The sequence below is a fragment of the Zosterops lateralis genome (genome assembly GCF_965231275.1).
Source record: "Zosterops lateralis genome assembly, chromosome: 15".
NCBI classification, from domain to species: domain Eukaryota; kingdom Metazoa; phylum Chordata; class Aves; order Passeriformes; family Zosteropidae; genus Zosterops; species Zosterops lateralis.
The window spans coordinates 2,996,376-3,017,488 of record NC_139775.1 but is presented as its reverse complement, the minus strand read 5'-3'; the positions used below and the strand labels follow the sequence as shown (position 1 = coordinate 3,017,488).

Sequence of the window (21,113 nt, the reverse complement as noted above, 5' to 3'; positions counted from 1 at the left end):
CCTGTTTATGACATGCTGGTTGCTATGGAAGTGATTGTATTGCCACTAGATTGTGCCCTCAGGTGGAAAACATGTAAGGGAAGGCACATGAACAGGTTTTTGCATACATTTAAAGACATGATAGTGCAATCCCACACGCAATGACTAGGAACTTTAGCAGTAGCTTCCAGACACAGGATATGGGCATTTGGTTTTCTCCTTAAAAAATGAGATTTTTTTTCATTTTCCTGTCACTGGCTGCCACTATTTAATTTGAGACAGCGCCCTACAGCTGAACAGTACAGTCCCAGCCACTTTCCCAGGCTCCTGAAAATACTTCTGCACTCAAAACACTGTCTCTGAAGATCAGGGTGAAAGACGTGGCAAGATCATATAACCAGGCTCCACAACTCCCACTGCCCTTTTGTTGATTACTGTCTTTTACAGAGCAGGGATTTAGAGAGCAGAGGCAAGGGAGACAGATCGTCTCAGATCTGACACGCTTGGTGAGACGCATGACTAACTCAGCTTGAGCCAGGACGTGCCTGGAATGTGTAACCCCACCTGGAAGCCTTTCTACCAGGGGCACAAGCTTGGGGGGTTATCTGGCTGCTGCCTGCATGGTAAAATACATGACAGCAAAGAGTGCAACATAAACGGCCTAAAGACCCTGTTCCTTCTGAGCAGCTGGGAATCACACAGGATGCTTTCCTACCTACTGAGACCCCACTCAGCAGCACTGGGAGAGCTTTAGATCTTTACAGCCAGGATTGTGCGAGAACCAGCACCCCAAGTGCAGCATTGATGGCCACAGGCAGTGGCCAGCACCATTCCCCCAACTAACAGTACAGGGACACACCTCCAAACCTCAGCTTACCCACCTACATCAGCAGAAATACTGTCCTGGAACACGAAGAGCCACACAGGCCAGACCACAGGTGTACAAGATTCTTACCCCAGTACAGCTAGTGTTTTGACTACAAAAAGAATACACCACTTTCAGCTGACATCAAACTTTTCACCACGCAGAACTTCCTTACTGCAGAGTTAGAGCAGCGCTGCGGTTCTGTTTCACACGTGTCCTGCTCTTAACAGGAAAAATATATTCCTCACTGGCAACAAAGCTGAGGACAACAGCAGCTTCCAGAAGCTCTCAGCCCTGTTTACAGTTAGCCATATTCATAGCACAAGGCCATGACCACGCAGCGACCAAGGTCTGAGTGCAACTTCACAGAAAATACTCAGGATCTCTGTTTTCCCAGGAGACGTGACCAGTGACTTGCTGGAAGGCAAGAGCATGTCAAAGGCTAGCTGAACACAAACTCAAGGATAAAAGCCTAGTTGATCACATCTTCAAGGATGACAGCCTTGTAGGACTAGCTTTAGTATCAAAGAAATGTTGATGGATGTGTTTGTGAGTAGGAAGCAAAGAACTAAACTGCTGGTGAATCCCAGCTGAAGATACAGATGTTAGAAAGGAACATTCACTCAACATTCACTACATCTGACAAAGCAGCAAATTTCACTTTGGCAGAGACAAACCATACATGCCTGGTTTGAACTTGAACCTCCACAAGCATTCACAGCCTATCCTGGAAACTGGTTCTTTCTTAGGAACCTTGTGTTTAATTTATTGCATCACATAATCAAGACCACCCTTCCTGGAGCCAGCACATGTAAACCAAAGTAATAATTAAGTTAGTGATGAGAGTCCAGCCCACAGGTTACACCTGCAGAACTACATTTCACCAGTGGTATTTGTTACTGCTGTGGTCAAAGACATACATCTCCTCCCATCAGCAGAAGGTGATTCAGATCTATCCACAAAAATGAGCTTGGATCTGCAGAGGACAATAAGACGTGGATCAACCACAGGCAGAAGATGTCATATCTAGCAAATAGGTAGTAAATGTATTTAGGACAGCAATAAGACAAGCAGCCATGTCTCAGAACAACATTTTCTTGAGAACAAAATTAACAGTGATGAAATACTATAGCAGGCAACAGAATTTTAATAGCTGCCAACAAAATCCACACAAAAAAAGGTTGAAAGGGCACTGCAGTGAGACACACATGGCCCAGCAAGCAGTTGCCTCAGTAAGAATTTCAGACATAAGATACAAGCACAGAGACAAGGAGAATTAACATGCCAAGGGGGGATTAGGGAAACCAGATCCCCATAACTTCTCACCGTCCTCTGCTGGGAGAGGAGGCAAGTTCACAGCTTGTCCCTTCCTCCTTCTCCCACAACCTCTGCATCACCCGAGGCGAAAGCGAAGCTGCACGAATGAAAACAGCAGAGCCAGCCTAAACTGTCCAACCTTGTTATTTACACCTCAGCAGAGCCCTCCCAGCATCCACCATGGTTCACACGGCTGCTCCAAGAGCAGGGACCTTGGAAGCACCTCCCAGAGCACCGCCTGTCCACATGGAGAGCCCTGTCAACAGCACCTGACCTACTTCATATTCATAATCTCCAGCTTGCCATTTGATATTGGAGCATTTTAAATGCTGAAGAGCTTGTGTTTGGAGAGATTTTTAGTTTGCAGCAGGTCAGGCTGAAAAAGCTCAAAAAACTCCTCCAGCCTTTGCAGTGATCAAGAGGTTCACTGCTAGAGTACAAAACCTGCCCCAGAACAGGGTCTCCAAGACCAGCCATGAACCTCAGCAGGATATTTACCAAGTGGTACTTACAAGATTGAAAGGCAATTTTAACCTTGTAAATTTGCTATTCCAGCTAATTAACTAAACTCAGATCCAATGTTTGTTGTCTAACCTGTAGGAATTTTAAATATGTACAGAAATAAGGAAGGCCAGCAGACCCAGCATATTTGACCTCGGAGGCCAGGGATGAAGCCCAGCCCTACCCAAGTTCCAGGCACTACTCAGTCTCATAAACCAACAATAACTCAGACTGTGTGGGGAGGGGATGGGAAGGACAAACAGAAGACAGCAGCCAAATATTGTAATGCAAAAAGACATACAAGAAGTGTTGTAAGGTGGTTTTAAAATAGCACCCTCATCAGAAGTAAAGACTTCTGTTTAGCTACAGAAGTGTCAAACAAATCATTCCATCCTCACTGGATGTACTATCTGTGCTTTCCACTAAATCCAGACAGAAAAAGACCCAAAACACAGCTGATCCACTTTTTCCTGCCACCTACTCCAATTGAAACAGTTTCCCTCTTAAGGGAACATGAGCATTAATACTTGCCATTGCCTAGCAGTACCTCTGATCTACTCCTGTGCAGTAGCTTCCATTTTTTCAAGTCCAAAGTGTTCATTCTAACCTCACTCAAGCTAAAAATCCTAAGGAAAAAAATATTAAAAAAGGAAAACTATCTTTTCAGTCATCTCTGTCTAAGCCCAGTGGCAGCCAGCTATCTCCATCCCCAGCCTTTTCCTGGGTCTGTGCCTTTCTCTGGATTGCTTGCACTTGACAGCCTGTCAGTCCAATGCTAAAAGGAGATCATACTATCAGGGTCTGCCATGGCATTCACAAGGATTGCAACTACAAGCAGAGATGCAATAGGGTAGAAATGACAAGTCCTTCCCTGAAATCCTTCCAGCCTTCCCTCTAGTTCTCCTTCTGCAAAAGAAAAAAAAAAAAAAAAAAAACAAACAACAAACAAACAAACAAACAAAAAAACCACAAAAAAAACCAAACAAAAAAACAACAAACAAACATGAGCGTTTTGAAGGTACCAGAAGCAGCACAAGCTTCTCTCAGAAGACCCAGTCACCTGTTGCTGGGGGTCACACACACACATTAGTTCTGAAAATTGCCTTGCTTCCCATTTCAGAAACAAGAAGAAATTACAAAATAATAGAAGTTCACCATTGATTTTCTTCCCCCAGAAGACTCAAAAAAAGTACCTGGTACTTTTTATTGTAGAACACCCAGCTATTCCTTAACTTCCAGAAAGCAAAATGGGTTCTGTGTGCAATGTCTGCAGCTGTTCTTGTTACACTTATTCCAAAAGTGTAATTCCCTCGGGTGCTGAAGCTTTAATACAATATTCCATATTAAGATAATACTTTCATTACATTCTCCTTCCTCTTTTCTCTCTTTGAAAGTTACATTATTACACCTCCCAAGGAAGAAAAATATTTATAAGCAGGACAACTCCACCCTTTCCTCTCAGTTCAACACCACAAGGCAAGATTCAGCCAGAGGTCAGTCACAGCACACACTACTCAGCTGCCTCTTTCATTTCTATGCCCTTGCATGTTTCTCACCAAAAACCTGACCTGAGAAGAGTTCACCACATCTGAATTGCCAAAAAAATCCAGGATTTCTGCAATTGATGCAGCACAGCTTGTTACAGCTGCAAACGTTCCTGGGCTCTGATAATTATAAGCCCATGGCTGGGTGTCTAATTAAAGGAGGAATGAATTAATGAGTTTTACCAAAGGCTTTTGAGTCACCATTATAATTCTCACCCTTAATCGGCTGCAGGACACTCAAAGGACACCGTGAGCAGGATCAAGAGCAGAGAGGGGGGAGATAAACCAGCCCCAGCTGATGCTTCCCCCATCACGTCCCTCTCCAACGTGTCACTGTCATTCAGCCCCCGACAGCCAGATCAAACCCAGCAGGAAAACGCCTGGCCTTTTTTTTTTTTTTTTTTTTGACAGCTGAATAATAATAGTAATAAAAAAGCGCTTCCTGAGGCTGCCACAAAGCGCAGAGCAGGCTCTGAATGGCGAGATGCGGGAGAGGCTGGAGCGCTGACCCGGCACTTCCATTCACCGGCCCAGCCCCCAGCCCGCCCCACCATCCCGGCTCAGGCTCGGGCTCCGAGGAGGCAGAAATTGAAAACACGTTTTCATTGAAGCGCAGCTTGAATTTCATGAATTCCATTACTCCATGACTCTCTCAGCATTTCCTGGAGCGAATACAGTCAGAGCAGGGGAAAGGGGATGGGCAGCGCTCCTGGGTCACCCCTCTCACGGGCTGGGGGCAGCGAGGATGCTACAAAGGCTATTCCTGAACTCAAGAATACATATATGAGCCACGAGCTTAAGGAGGAAATAAAGTAACCAAGTGCCGGAGGCCCCGGGGCAGTGAGAGCTCCAGGCACAGCCCGGTGAGGAGCGTTACCATTGCAGAAAGCGCCTCTCCGGCAGATGGGGCGCTCTCAGCACCTACAGCGAGTGTCACAATCACCGCCTTATCGGCTACAGCAACCTGAGCACTGCTGAACTTCACAAAAGCTCACCCCGGGGAAAAAAAGATTATAATCAGAGAAAACAGGTAGCACCGAGCAGGTTTTTTTTTTCCCCACATGTGCAGCTGTAACACAATCAACTTTGGAATTATTCAGGCGTGCTAATTAACACCCTATGGATAGCTGTGATACCATTAGCAATACCTTTAATGCTCTGTCACTGACACCGGCTTCCCTTTTCCCCCAGCCCAGGCCGGGCCTTATCTCCAGGAGCATTACATCATCTGCTGCACCAAGGCCTCCTTGTAACAGACACTATTATGCAACTGAAGTGCCTCCATTTGGATTTTGGCGTTATTTTGAATTTCGGCCTTGAATAGGAGGCTTGTTTAAATTCCCCGCATGAACAGCAGCATTTTACAGCCTGAAAAGGGCGTCCGTGCACAGACACCAACACTGGCATAACAACGCGCCTGAATGTGTTATACATTTGTGAAACATCCATTCCCCACATTCCCTTTTCCCCTCGCCCAGGAATAAGTCCCGCATTGTTGGGGCCGATTAGCAATATCTTTCATCCCTAATTTCACACTACAAAGGCCTTTCATGCATATGCACGTGTGGCACCATTCTGAGCCATATCAGCCAGGAAAAGCATTTAGGAGTGACCGAGGAAATGGCAATCCGAGGGTGCAGCTCCAGTGTAAGTGAAGGTGGAGGGGAGTGTCAGCTCTTTCCCTGGATGGTTTCAATGCTGCTCTTAACCATTGACCAAAAACCGCTCATTTGGTAAAATAATAACTTCAAAGAGGGCTGGCACACATTACATCTGCTGAAGCAAGCAGCCTGATAAGCATGTGAAAGCGCGCATTATTGCAAATGTTACCCTCGCATCCCGGCGCTTGGAGAAGGGAATGGCACAAGTATCTGACTCACACCAACTGCTGTGGCCATGGATTGCACGCTAACCTACTTTTCTTTTTTCTCGCAAGAGAATAGCCTCGCAGCCTTAGCACACAAATGACTACTTTGTGAAAACGTGCACATTTGCAGCTTACCAAACCCTAAAGCTCACAATTACAAGAACAGACTCAAAAACTATAAGTGGCTCATTACGCAGAAATCTAAAAAAAAAAAAAAAAGAAAGTTTAAAATGAAAGCTTTTGCAACATGAAAGTGCTCTGTGTTTTGCTCTTTCCCAGTTTATCTAACACAGAAAAAAAAAAATAGCATCAGCATGGCTCTGCCCCACAGCCAGTGTTCACTAAGACACCTGGAGACCCTTTCACCATGCAGCAAAAATAATTTCTATTTTGAGAATAAATGTCACCAATTCCTAGTTTTTTACCACTGCAGCACAATACCAGTCACCCCCTGAAGTGGAGGAAAGGAGAGAATTTCTAACAGTGATTACTTTTTTGGTTTTTTTCAGACTGTCATATGAATGAATCCCCAGGACTAGAACTTTTATGTGAACTCGATCCTCCTTGATTTTAGCTCATCTGTCTTGTTAATCATTGTCACCAGCAAGAAAAATAAAGATCTGGTAGGATGACATACCCAGAAAGTGCAGACAGCCTTGCCAAGAGATGAGCAAAGTTACTGAGTTCAGATATTATTATTATTATTATTATTTCCTCAGCATACATCAATAAGTCCTTGTGTATTACGAGTCTTACTCATGTCTTAAAAGTGAGAATTGAGGTTCAGTACAGTAGGTAATCCTGATATATTACAAAGTTACTCAGGTCTCATCTGAATCTTAGAGGAAATAAATTCCCAGACATCACATCCCTTCCCCCAGCTATGGGAATCTCATTCAGCTGAAAACAAGCCAAGTTCTCCTACTCGCTCAAGGGGAATGGGAAAACTCACTATAACTGATGGAAAAGTTACTATTGCAAGTTAAAACAGAAACAAGGAGAGGACTGACAGTCACTAAGAGGTTAATGCCAACGAGGTGCTGACTGCCCTCCACACTAAGAAATTTAGAGTGAGCACCACCTTACTCACTGCTTGCTGCAGCCACCCAAGCAAATTCACTTGACATCAAAGGCTGTGAAGGAATGACTTCAGGAGAAGCTTTGGCCTTCAGCACACCCATCCTCACAGCACAGGAGTGTCCCCTGGCAGGGGTCACAGCGGGGTGACCGCCAAGCTCTGCCACAGCACAGTCATCAACACAAACATCATCCATTCTGGACTTCACCCTTCCCATCAGTAAGTGCTGCAGGAGGAAGGGGAGCAGGAGAAGAGGTGTAAAATTAGCCTTGTCTTAGAAGAGAAAGGAGAGGAAAACCAAACCAAACAGAAAGAACCCAGAAATTCCAAGGAATTGGAGGGTGCTTGTTCCTCCAACTCAATGCTCTGAGGACACACGGCAAGAAACCTGATGGGACACTGGCCCATAACATCCCTCTCTCTCATACTCAATAGAGAGGTTTTTGTTTACAGGTTCCAAAATAAATATAATCCCAAAATACAAGTAAGAGATCCAGAAGACTTGTGGCACAGCCCGTTAATCCACATTCAGAGCCTTGGGATTAAGTCAGAGAAAGCACCTGATTTCCTACACTTAATCTCCAGTGTCATGCCTAATGGGATAGGTTCTTCTGGGTGAGAATTTCTCACTTTCCCTCATAATGAAAAATAAAGAACACTAAAAATCCGCACCAACATCTGCTTTAAGCACTGCTTGCTTTATTGGATCAGCATTTAAACAAAGGTGCTTTGTTAACCTGGAGACCAGAGATGTTCCTCTGCTCAAAAAGGCACAAAGGGGAAAAGAGCAAAAAGAGACAAGACACAGTAAGACTGAGCTGAATTTCCTTACCCCTTTCTCCAGACTGCTAGAGATCAGGCTTTGCAGACCAGGAGTCATATGGTGCTACACTCATGTGGATAAAAATGGAGCATTCTCAGGAAGACAAATGTTGTGTAGGTGCAGAAGCACCAGGGAGCCAGTGGCTGGCCACCAAAACCAGACACACTTTAAACTCTGCTCCTACCCTTCCAGCTGAGACCAGCATGGTTCCTTCAGGGCACCACATGCTCCATAAATGTGACTTAAGACACATTTGGGAAGCTCACCAGGCTGGGCATCAGCATCTTCTCTGTGCAGGATGAAAACTTCTAGGATCCTACCCAGAGGAAGCAAGTGTGGTTTACAGCTTTGCCTACTCACCTGCATCTACTTTCCTCCATGCACCACGAGGTGTTTTGCATTTCTCCAAGACACCTTTTACCCTTGTGGACTCTGCTAAACCATATGTTTAGAATAGTTACTTTTTTAAAAAACTAAAATAAGGTAATCTACAGCCAGCTTTTCCAGAAACTGTCAGCTCTCAGGGGACCCTCTGAAAACGTGGCTGCACAGCGTGGGTCAGCAAAACAAAGCAAGGCTGCAGACAGAAAGCTGGCAAAGGTGGACTTTTTTCCTCTCTGCATACCATATGCTGCTGCATGACTGGATGAATGGTCAACAGAAAACATTTTATGTCTACCTTTGGTAAAAATCAGCCATCAAAAATTGCCTTGGTTCTACATTTTTGGTTATTTGTCGTGATGCACCTCCTCAGTAAAGGCTCTTCCAGATCAAAGGCAGAGGAGTCAGAGCACAGGACCAGTTTGCTGATGGGAGGCATTACTGCATGGTTACTCATGCAGCCAACACTGATGAGTAAAGGGAAGAGGGAATTTACCAGCAGCTCTTAAAAAAAAAATCAAAACAAGTACAATTTCATCAGAAAACATTGGCTTCTACTAACAGGGGTCACTTAACCTTTCTGGAAACATGAGCAAACTGGTGCTACAGCAGGATAGCTGATCAGACCTTGGAAGAGGTCCATCTATTCTTGAAAGAAAGAAACCTTCAGTCCAACCCCTTTAAGAAAGGCACATTACCCTCTGACTTTGAGCCAAGTAGACAAAAACACGTCATCCAACTTGATTAATACACATGTTTCTAATTTACAGAAAGACTCTTGGTTTCAAAATTGAAATAAGATGCCAGTACAGTAGAGGAAGTTCTAAAACAATCTCTATAATCCAAGTTTTTTGGCAGTATGGGCTCCATCATGTTTCTCCAGCCAAGAAATGCTTCCAAAGACGACATTAGCTGTTATGTGTAGGAAAACAGCCTCACACAGCCAGAAAGTACCTGACAATTAATTCCTTGCTGAACCTTTGGCTATGGGTTCAAACACATATGCCCTGGGTTAGAGTCTGCAAGCCAAAAAAAGGGAAGGATCGTTGGGTTTACACAGCACCTTTCCCTGCTGGATCCCTGCTCAGCACACGTACAGAGGGAGAAAAAGAACATTACAGCACGAAAGCAGTGACAGATGTATGATAGGAAACTCCTGGGTGACAACACTGAAGAGAGCATCTCAAAGCCAAGGACTAGAGCATGTCCCTGCTCTTATCACTGCTTCCTTCAGCACGATTCTGCATCTTAATTGGTGTGAATCAATCATCAGTCATCTTCCAAAGCACAAACAGCTGCCATTACACCTACTAACCATGCATCTGCAGCTCTGACTCGTACTGAGAAGGCACGAAGCAGTGCAAGGGAAGAGTTTCAAAGATGCTGGAGAATTTTTCTTTTTTCTAGCCTGACTCACACATAACCTATGTGTTTACACAGGTTCGTGTCAACATCGCCAGTTTCCAGCAATGAAGAAAAAGCAGAAACCCCAAAGTGCTTTGTGGCTTAGCTTTTGCAGCCTCTTTTCTCCTTCACTGTTCACTGTGCATTTCTCAGCCCACAGTCAGACTCCAGAGCTGTAGTCTCCTTTTCTGTCAGTACACAGACACCCTGACTGGAGCAGATATCCTGTTACCTGTTGTTGTGCTGTGTTACAAAGCTTTTCAGCTTTTCTATTTCTTTGCAGCACCTGACCTCCACACTACCTCAAGGCTCTTAACCAACTCCGCCCTGAGAAAGAAAGTGAATTCAATGCCATGCAGCTAAGTCAGCCACAAGTAGGAGAACTTACACTGCTAAATAAATTAAACTAGTGACAGCAGCAGGCTCAGGACCATCTCACTGGGCCAGCCAACTCAACTGGAAAGTAGGTGGACAGTTCTGGTAAGATCATCGTGATTTGGTCAGCAGCAAAAGGCAGGGAGGCCTGAACTGGTACTAGCATGATGCTATCAGAAGGAACAGGAGCTCTGCTCCATTTTTACATTCCCTTCACTCTAGAATTTGTGACTCACTACACAATGAAAAGGCTTTGCAGAGCACTGCAGTATGACTCAGATGAGAATACAGCCAGAACAAAGCTGTTCATATCAAGATATTTTCAACCCCAATGATTCATGGGAGGATTAGGGAAAGAACTGGTCTGATAAGATCCTCTGTGGGGAGGACTATGGAGCAAGTCCTGCAAGCAGCACATGAAGGCAGCTCTGGTAGGACTCACCAGCATGCCAAACCCCTGCAGAAGAAGTATCACAACCTCAGCTCATTCTACATGGAGATTCACCTCAATTCCCCCAGAAAAAGAAAACAACTGGTTGTACTGCTTATTGTGGCAGAAGCAGAGCATCTGAAGGACATCAGGATGCACATACATTTTTAAACAATCTAGCCCAGAGGGGAAGGATCTGTTCTGCTCCTCCACATTCACACCCTGGTCTAACCTAATGCAACAAGATATGCTGTGGGAGAAGATAAAGAGTAAAGTAATACCGAGAGAGAATGTTTTAGAGCACAGCTCAGGTGAAGGAGGTATGCAGCCAAAACCTGCAGCTGCACTGATCTCAGCCCTTGGCAGCAGCACTGCCATGAGCATTTCTCATGCTCTCAGACAAAAGGAGGAAGCCCCGGTAGGTTGGTACACAATGGCTGCAGCTGCCTTGAGACAGCCCAGAGCACAGCAGGCGTCCCTGCTGCTCTGGCCAAGGGACTACTTGGGACACAACAGCAGATCTGCCATTGGACCTACATCCTGCTAGACATCCCCATCACACAGGGTCCCAGAAGACTTGACAAAGACCAAGACTTCAAAGACTGGCAGTGCGTGCTTATCTGCCTGCCTTCAGAGAGGTTTCAGGGCACAATCACTGGGCTGCTGCTTCAGGGGAAGAGCAGCTTGGCATTACACTAATCCTCACTAGGCAGAGGTGCAAAGCCTCTTCAGGCAGCAGCCTCCTCACCTGCAGCAGCACGCGGCACTGCAACAAGTGACAGGACAACAGGCAAACCCAAGCCACTGCATTCCACTTCTGGCTGGAGTGGAATATTCAGTTGATGCACAATTTCAAAGCCCGTCATTGAGACACAGGTACGAGAAACAGGTGGGTATTTACTACAAGGTTACTAAAGGAAAGAATTTTATAAAGAAAGTGCTGCTTTCCCGTGGTCAAGGGTTGGGAAATCTTTTCTAGGGAAGCAGTGAAGAGTCAGAAAGGGCACATTGCTTCCTTCCTCAAAACATGTCAGAGTGGGACTGGACACTGAGCCCAGCTGTATGGCTGTTTATGGCCCTGCTGAATTGGAGTCACAGTTTACCAAAGGTAATCCTTCCTTACTGCAGCTAGGGACTCACTGCCCTTACCTGTCCCCATAAACTTCATCTAGCATCCTCCCACTGACCTCTCCTCAGCCTCTGGGGAAATCAAATACAGTGTGTAGCTTAACAATTCATACTTAAGAATCAGTATCTATCACTAATGGAAGAGAAAACAAACAAACAAACAAAACCTCCCAAAACCCCCACAATTTGCACCAGTGAGACCCACAAAGTAAAGAAAAAGAAGTCAATGTTAAAATTTAAAAATGGACTTGCTAATTTTGAGGATGTATGTGATCTCGCCTGGTAAATATGAAAGGTTCCTAAAGAAAGGGAAGACAATGCCAGCACAGGCTGCAAACAGAGCAAAAGGTGAAAATTCATTAAAAACAATCTAGAATTCAAACCAAAAGGCCTTCAGAAGCATTGAAACACAAGAGAGCATTTAGCATTACAGTTCCCAGTCCTGGATTAAGTTTCCCTGTTTCACTGCATTAGAATTAATCTCTGTGCCTGCGAACTCCGGAGTCAACTTGCAGAGCCACAGCAGCGTCGTTATGTAACCACAGCACTGGGAGCACAGGCTGCAGTGCTGGAGCCTGCCTGCTACCCCTCACCAACACCAAAACCAGCAAAGCTGCTGCTGCTCACATCATTCTCTTGGCGACAGATGCCTCAGTAATCCAGACATTCGGGTTTGGATTTGATAAGATGTTTTCTTGGGAGCTGATGTTAAGATCTAAAAGGCCACTGACTGCTGTGCAAGGAGTCCTTAATGTCATCAGGGGAGGGGAGGCAGCTCCACAGGAGGAGAACAGCAGAAGGCTTTAAGTGGGAATATGATTACTGTAGAAAAATTATCTGACAAACAAACACAGCCCCAGATTATTGCTAGGAATGCTTTTAAGCAATTTGAGTGAGAACTGGTACATCTGCTGCCTATTCAAAAGGTCACCGAGTGCTTATTTCATGATAACACACTCCCGAGAAGATCTTTCAATGAACTCTTAACTTCTGATCCCCAGGATGGCATATCCCTTGTTTTAGAGGCAGCTACCTTCTGAGGTCACGGAAATCCAGCTCAGCTGCTGTGCAGCCTTACATCTGCATGTGGCCATCTTGAACTCTGCTGAGCCAGGGGAACTAAAACAAATTAACAAATTGAAGCCTCAAAGCACAAAGTTACTCAAAAGTCCCTTTGATTTGCCTGTATGAAGATGTTTCTTTGTATCTACCCATGGCTGTTTAAATACATCTCTCACATTTTGCTCTAGCCGCGGTCCTCAGATCTGTTCGTCTGTTTAGAACAAAAAGCCAAAACACACTGCTTCCTAAAGTCTTTCTAATACTTTCTCCTTCTAGGATAAACAAGACCCGCTTAGATGCTTTAGCCCTCATTCCTGTGAGCACGATAGCAGGCTGTGTATATAGGACACTGCAAGTATGTTCAGAAAAGCAAAATGGTGTTTTCAAACCCAGAGACCGTGGCAAAGCGAGGGAGCAGAGTCACTGCAGCTCTGTTCCAAGATGACAGCAGAGAACACAGATGTTGGAGCACACAGATTCACTCCACAATCATTTTAATTACATGCCCAGCCAACCGAGCACAGGATACAGGCTAAGCAGCATAAAAAAAAAAAAAAAAAAAAAAAAAAAAAAAAAAAAAAAAAAAAAAAGCTGCACGCAAGTATTCTGTGAGCATCCCTCCTGTGCACTTGATGCTAACGCCGCTCTCGTGCATTAAGTCATCTGTTTTCCAGCAGGCAGGCAGCCGGTTTGGGAAAGGCTCTGCTGGCCGCGCTGCGGGGCCGGCGGCATCAATGGGATGGCGAGCGGGGCCCGCACAGGGAGGGCTGTCACAGCCCACGGGGACACCGGGCCGGGCCAGGCCTTAGCCCGGGCAGCGCTGGGACCGGCCGGGGCACACAGCCGGGGCACACAGCCCTCGCCCCGCTCCAGGGGCCCGATGCGGGTCAGCGGGCACGGCGGGATCCGGCCCGAGGCTGAGCTCACTGAGGAGGGCTCACCCTGGAGGGCTGTTCCAGCCTCAGAGATTCTATCAACCTGTAATTTCACCGTCTCCCGAGCAGAGCTGGGGCTCCGGGCAGGCTGGGGGCAGCCGGGGGTTGTGACCTCCCGCCCCAGCCCCGCCGGCGACACCCGGCCCTGGGGGACACCGGCCCCTCGTGCGGCGGGCACGGAGCGGGGACAGCCGGCACCCTCCGACACCACCCGGGAGCCCCGGCGGGGGCCGCACGCCCCATCTCCTCCTCCTCCTCCTGCTCCTCCTGCTCCTCCCCGGGTGCGGGCCGAGCCCCCTCCCGCCGCCCGCCCGGCCCGGGCAGACCCACCTGCTGGTACTCGGCGTCGTGCGGTCGGAAGTCGCTGGCGGTGAGCTCCCAGCGCAGGCTGAGGTGCGGCAGGCGGTGCAGCAGGCTCACCCACCAGGGCGGCGAGTAGCTCACCCCCGCCATGCCTCGCCCCGAGCCCAGCCGCCGGCCATGGAGCGCTCACCGGCCCCGCATGGCCGCGCGTCCCCCCGGCCTCTCGCCGTCCCCCGCCCGCTCCCGCTCCCTCTTTGTTCGCCGAGAGGCTCCGCCGCCCGCTCCCGGCGCCGCCCGCCCGCTCCCATTGGCGCCGCCGCCCGCCCCGCCCCGCCCCGCCCCGCCCCGCCCCGGCCCCGCTCGGCTCCCCCGGGAACGGGGGTCTGTGCCGGGCCCCGCCGCGGGGACGGCTTTGTGCTCCGGCAGGTTTTGTTTGTTTGTTTTCCCGTTGCCGCCAATCCCGCGGTTCGGGTCTCCCCTCAAAGCCCCGCGGTTTGTGCCGCGCCGGGCGGGAAAGGCGGCCACAAAGTCACTCGGTGCTGGTTCCTCTCCAGTCCGTCTCAGTGCCCGTCCTAAGATCCCGAGGCAGCGAGTTTGCCCTCTCTGAGCTCACAGCTCCCAGAGGCAGAACGTTGTCCGGCGCTCCCTCGGCTGGGCACACGCACGGCAAGGGCGGCAGTGGGAGCGCAGGTGAAGGTGAAGGAGACACCTCGCACTGTGTGACAGCACCAGGGGAAAAAATATAAAATAATGATTTGGACAAAGTCTTGGAATCTCTCAGAATACCTCAAAAATGTGCGGATTTGACGCTAGAAGACATGGTTTAGCAGCGAACATGGTCGTGGTGCCGGGTTGATGGCTGGACTTGGTGATCTTGGAGGTCTTTTCCAGCCTTAATGACTCTGTGACTCCCGTGCTGGTCACAGGGCCTCGTGTGGCAGGGGTGGTGTCCATACCCAGCATCAAACCACATCCCCACCCCTCACACCAGCACCTCTCTCTCCAAAGTAACCCCACTCTGCACGTTCCAGCCCCTGATGCCCCTGATGACACCGATGCCTTCACCAGCTGATGGAACTTGTTCCCTGGCACTGATTACCCCAGCCTGGCTTGGTCTGCCCAAAACTCGGGAAATTTCTAGAGGTACCTGGGTGTCTAAAGATATGGATGAGCCTCTTGTGTGATTTCCAAGTCTGCCTTCCTGTTCCACAGAGCTATGTAGGGCTCTGGTTCAGCTTCCACCCTCCTCTCTGCAGGCAAAGGTTTGGCCTCATCCAAACCCTGACCCAAAGCCAGTGTGTTGCTTCATCACCTTGAAGGGACCTACAACTCTCAGCTTGTTTGGATGACATCATAAATCAGAGCCATGAATTAAACACCTGAATATTTCAGCAATGACAGCATCTAACTGCATAACACCAGAGCTGTGCATGTGGTGGGCTCCCCACAGAGCCACTCACACACCATTTTCACAAGGATTAGACTCTGACCCAATGGGAAAGGTTTTTCACTTCTTGCTAAACAGAACAGAAAGTATTTTTAGGTAAAAGGTAAAAAAGATGAGTATACCTTCTCAGGGGATAATGTCAGAAACAAGTACATAAATATTCTGGATAATGCTAAAATAGCGAAGTAAAATAGAAAAGATGACCATAAGCAGCAGCAATCCCAAATTCATTCACTTTATTACAAAGATTGTACTGCTCCTGTTGCAACTGAAATGTACAAAAATATTTGCTGCTTTCTTTTAAAAGGAATAGAATGAATAATTTAATTCTTGCTGTAAGTATGCAGTGTGGCCCAGCATTAATGCAGGAGCTCCTAAACTTGGCCAGTCTATTCAGACCATCACCCAAACCTTCAGCCTCTCCATCCCCGTGTCCCCATCCCAGCCCTGCTGCAGCACATCTCACCCACTGCTGATTGCCCAAATCACTGTCTTTTAAATACCACTCAGCATAATTTGGAGTTGGCAAGGGAAAAAAGGACCATCCACTCCTCTAACAGACTTCAGGCAAATGATTTCCAGGTCTCGCAGGCATGAGAAACTCTCATCTGTTTAGAATTAGAAACTGTTATGGTCCATGAAAACTTAGAGAATATCGGAGTGCTGTGTATCCCACTGGAAAAAAAAAAAGGGTAACACCAATTTTTTTCTCCTAAAGGGTGGCAGATCAGTAGACATTATGGAGACACCCCTTTTGCAAATATGTTTTTATTCCTTTTCCCAAATGTAGCCAGGATTCCATGATTTACACGTTGTCTGATGCATTTCATAAAGAAGAAGAGCAAACACTAAAATGGGCCATTTAACCCCTTAGAAGCAAATAAACATATTTCTGCTGATATTCTGAAATACATCAACTTCAATAGCTTTTGACTAGGCTGGGATTTTCATATGAATACTATCAGCACAGCTAAAAAGAAATCTTATCACTCACAAATAGCATTAAGACACACGTCAGAGGGTTCAGAGCCACGTGCTGTGTGCACAAGTACAAGATATACAAGGGTATAAGATACAAGACCTCAACTCCCTCCAGCTTTCTCCAAGAGAAGGGTTCATTTTTCTGCAGGAGGATAGTTGAACATTAGCCAATTTTATTTTCTTCCTTATAATTTTCATTTTTTTCCACAGTGCTGGCAAGGATGAAGAAGGACTCATTTCAAGGGCCAACGGTCTAACATATTTCACCTCCAGTTTTAACAACACAAAGAGAAGGAGCAGAGAGACCTGGCTGGGAGCAAGAGATCTCTGCATAAGCCCCTTTTGACACAGAGTTTATGCAATTTGGTGATAAAACGCTCAAGGCTGGAATCCGTCCTGCAGATGTAGCTGCAGCCACGGGGCTCTGGATGGACACAAAACCCCCACCAGGCTGCAAATCCAAGCACCTCTGTCAGCATGTGAGGGGCAGGGGACAGAAGATGCAGCCAGGAGATCTTGTTTGAAGGGGCTGATGTAAATCAAAGTGCACAAAACGTTTGGCATAAATGACAGGAAAAGCTAGATGCTGTTCCATGGGGGTGGGTGTTTGAGGCACTCTCCAGGGCTGGGGGTGAGTGGGAAAGGGAGCAGCTCAGCAGTGCTGGTGTGCCTGCCTCCCCTCAGCCTCCTGCTGCCCAGACAACTGGATTAAATTAGAGTAGAATGAGGATTGGGGATTACAGAGAAACAGAGGCATCAACAGTTTTCATTTCTCCCCCATAATTATTTATAATGATATGGGAAAATGAAGAGCAGAATGGATTTAGCAACTGAGGAATAAGAGACAAACCACAGGATCCAGCACTAGCCATACTTTCCATGGCATTTCAGCCCATTGTGCCACATCACAAAGAAATATCTGCAATTCTTGGATGTCTGGCATCTCTCATTTGATCCTGTTCAGGTAACTCTTGATTACATGACAAGACAGTTATCAAGGGTCTCCTGTTTAGGTTATAGCAGTCTTTTTTTCCTTCCCACACTTTGTTTTGCCAAAGCCAAATGAACAAACGAGACACTGTCATGACATCCCATGAATAAAATCCAACAGTAAATCACCCTTGCATGGAAAGCTGTTCTACAGTCAAGCAAAGCAAACTGCAAATGTCAGCCTGTTCACTGGTAATCCTGCTGAAGAGGAACCCAAAGAGCTGTATTAGTGTTTGCTAACTTGCTCTGACAGTGGCTTTGCTAAAAAATCACTGGATAAAACAGGCAGATGAGAAACGTTCCACATTAAAGACAGCAAGGATAAAAAGACTAGTTTAAACCTCCAAAATGAGGCAGCCAGTGCTGTCCTCCATCCTCTTGAGACCACCAGGCAGTCTGCAGAAGCACTCTGAGAAATGTAGCATTTTTCACTCTCCACAAGCTCCTGATTCCAGACTGCTGGAGTGGCAAGGAGAACACCTTTTAAAACAGCAATCTCCTGGCCCCAGATTTTCTGATTCACTATGAAATTAAATAATTCAGCTTTTAATATACCATGGAGCAAGGAGTCTTCCCCTGACTGTCAAACCTAATATGTGCCACAAAAGGTTTTAGCCAACAATACAGATTAAAAAAAAAAAAAAAAAAAAAAAAGCATCCAGTTTGCACTCCAAGTGCCAGCAGATGGATGAGTTACCCTCTTGAGACAGGACTAAATCACGGGAGGTCAGGGGGAGGTCAGTGAGAGAACCGTGCCTCGGCTGTCAGGCCACACTTCTGACTCTGCCGCTCCATAAACTCTGCCCTTACATCCAGCCGTGCCTCCTTCCCGCTGAGCTAAACTGTGCCTCCATTAAAGTTACCCTTCCTCTCCTCCCAGGCCTTCCTCTGTAATTTTCTGCTCGAAGTCAAAGGAAATGACAAAGCCAGGGCTGCTCTGGAGCCTCCCCCAGACATCACTGCCCCTCGGTGACAGCTCGGCCTCCAGTCCAGCCTCTGCCTTCCCAGCAAAGCCAAATTCAGGGATTTTCCCAGCTGACTTTTCCCAGACTGAAGGACTTCTCCCAGTGGAGGCATCTGCAGGCAGGAACATATATTTGGGTTTTCGTGACTTTCCTCTGACGTCCTGCCAGGGACTTTCAGGTTTACACAAAGAATAGCCACTACCAAGGCCAGCAAAAAGATTTCAGCCAATTGAAAGAACCAGTAATAGAGGGTTAATTCTCTCATTTCCAGTCCTGAGGCAATATTCTCTCTCACTCTCATGTTTTACTGGTCTTTTTAAACTGAGTTCTAGGGAAATGGGTGGAAGATGTGGAAATCCTATTGCAAAAGCACCTGCCCGCTCTTTTCCCCTAGAGAGCCACACAGAGAACATTCTATTATTTAGTTAATTGCAAAGAAACAATTACAAAGGAACTTGGCAAACTCTCTCTAATCACAGCAAGACCCACTGCAGTCCAGTAAGTTCAGCAAATTAGCAAATAAGTGAACATAAAAGGGAAAGAATAACACAGCTCAAATTGCACTTTGTTCGTTTGTTTTGTCGCTCTTCGTTTCTATTTAATTATTTAAGGTATTTCTTCATAACATTCTGGTACATTTTGTATAATAATGAAGGTTTACTAGCATGGAAATGCAATACGTGGCTATTAAATGTCTGCTAAGGGAGGGAAGAAAACTGCCAATTCTCTGAGTACATCACAGAGAGCCTGTTCAGGAAAAATTTCCAGGTTAGACAAATAGAAGGTTCTGCCACAGTTTGTATAAGTTCCAAATAAGGATTATTGCTCGATAATGGCAATGTAAAGCAATGTTTGTGCAGAACATTGTGACTTGTACTACAGGCACTCAGGGTCAATCCCATTTATTAAAAGCTCTTCTAATTTTCCATGCAGATACCTGGAGGCCATTCAAGCACAGCCTTTTGTTACAGCAGCACTGTAACCAAGTGACAGATTTTACAGTATTTCATCCCTGAAGTCACATTACAGCAAAGACTTCCAAGCCGTGGTACATTGCTGAGGCAGAGGCTCCAGAGCTGATGGGCTGAGGAGGGGAGAGGAATGAGATCTGGGTGTGGGATTGTCTGGCTGACTATGAGGGAGGTAAGACAGTCCCTGACAATAGACGTGATGTCTCTCCTGCTTCTGCCCAGACCATTTTGAGCAAAGATTTTATGAGCCCTCTGCTCACACCACCAGCAATGGAAGCCCTAAAGAGGCTTATGTGCTACCCAGTGCAATGTGTGTGTGAGGCAAAACCCTCCCAAAGAGAGGGGAGCCGGGACAGCCTGAGCAACACCTTGTGCTGGGACATTGGTTCAGACACAGCTCTGGTGAGGGGAACACAAACACCGTCCTGGAGTGGAGGGAGAGTCCAAATGCTCGGGTTTGCAAAGGGTAATTGGGACAGCCAGGGAAGAAGGGGCAGTGGACAACACCAGTGTAATTCCTGAGAACACAGCAACACTCCCTGTTCAAGGCTATTCCTCGAGCACAGCAGGAGTGGTTACTGAACACCACTGGAACCAGTGCCAAACACACACCAAAACTAGGGCAGGCAGTGGGATGTCAGCACTGCCCCCACCGGCAGAGCAGCACTTCAGCAAACACAAGGAAACATCAGAGAATTGATGCAGAACCTGACCACCAACCACGCCTGAAAATCCCTCCCTAAAAACCTGGAGTCCAACATGGAAATTCTGCTCTTCGCAGGTCTTAATGATGCCCATTAAATGAAACTTTTCTCCCCTTAAAAAGTTTGTATGAGGAAAGTAATTCATTAGCTGACAAACCTACCACACAGAGATGCTGCAAAACTTGCAAGAGTCAAGGGCATTCCAACTTCAGCTGCAGACAAATTATGGCTTAATATAACTAAGTGTGAATGTTTAATTGCTTTCAACTGAATTCGACCAGTCTGCTCCAAGAAATAATACCAAATTTTTCCATTCATGCCTCATGGATTACCTCTGGTGTTTAAGATTTAAAATTGAAGTTCTTTGTAAGAAATCCAGAGAATATGCCAGTAGAGCTGAGAGGAAAGAATTAAAAGAAAAAAAAAAAAAAAAGAAGAAAAAAAAAAAAAGTGAAATTTAATTAATATAATCATCCAACAAAGATTGTCTCATCTTGTACTCTCACAGCTGTTGCAGTCCTACACCAAGGACTCTGCTTGACAGGATGACTGCAGGATTCCCACGTTTTCACAGCAGTTAACACCGTCTTCTATTTCCATAAGCCAGAATAAGGCTTCTTTGAGGATTCCTTAAAGGCTTTTTGTGGACCTGGAAAGGAATGCACACGTCCCAGCTCTTCCCAGAGCTTCACAAACAGCAACACTAACCCAGGTGAGGAGATACACTGTCAGTAAACTCTTGAACTCTGTAGTCTTCCTGCTCTCCCTCAGTTGTGGCCAGACCAGTTTTTTAAAGCAAAAACCCATCAGCTCTTCCAGTACCACCAGGCTTTGGGCAGGAACACTGCTCATCCCTGATGGGAAAACCTTGAACCTGCACTAAGAAGAAAGAAGAAATTTCATACCCTAAGTGTTTCAGTTATCTTGTTAATGTCCAAGCAGGAAATCAGGGATAAAAGGTCATCCCAGGCGCAAAGAGAAAACAGGAGTGGGCAGCAGGGGCCAGAGGGGCACTGAAAATACAGCAGCAGCAGAACAAACACATCAACATTCAGTTATAAAC

The 21,113-nt window shown here is 46.5% G+C and overlaps 1 protein-coding gene across 2 annotated transcripts in view; it reads right to left on the bottom strand.

The window, feature by feature from the left end:
• Window positions 1-14,157, bottom strand: part of TTYH3 (tweety family member 3) — a 73,276-nt gene extending 59,119 nt beyond the window's left edge. For both annotated transcript variants that reach the window (XM_083872683.1, XM_083872684.1), the window contains exon 1: window positions 14,020-14,157. In XM_083872683.1, coding sequence (XP_083728809.1) covers window positions 14,020-14,142 — 123 coding nt within the window. In that variant the 5' untranslated portion in view covers window positions 14,143-14,157. The remainder of the gene's footprint in view (window positions 1-14,019) is intronic.
• Window positions 14,158-21,113: the final 6,956 nt, after the last annotated feature.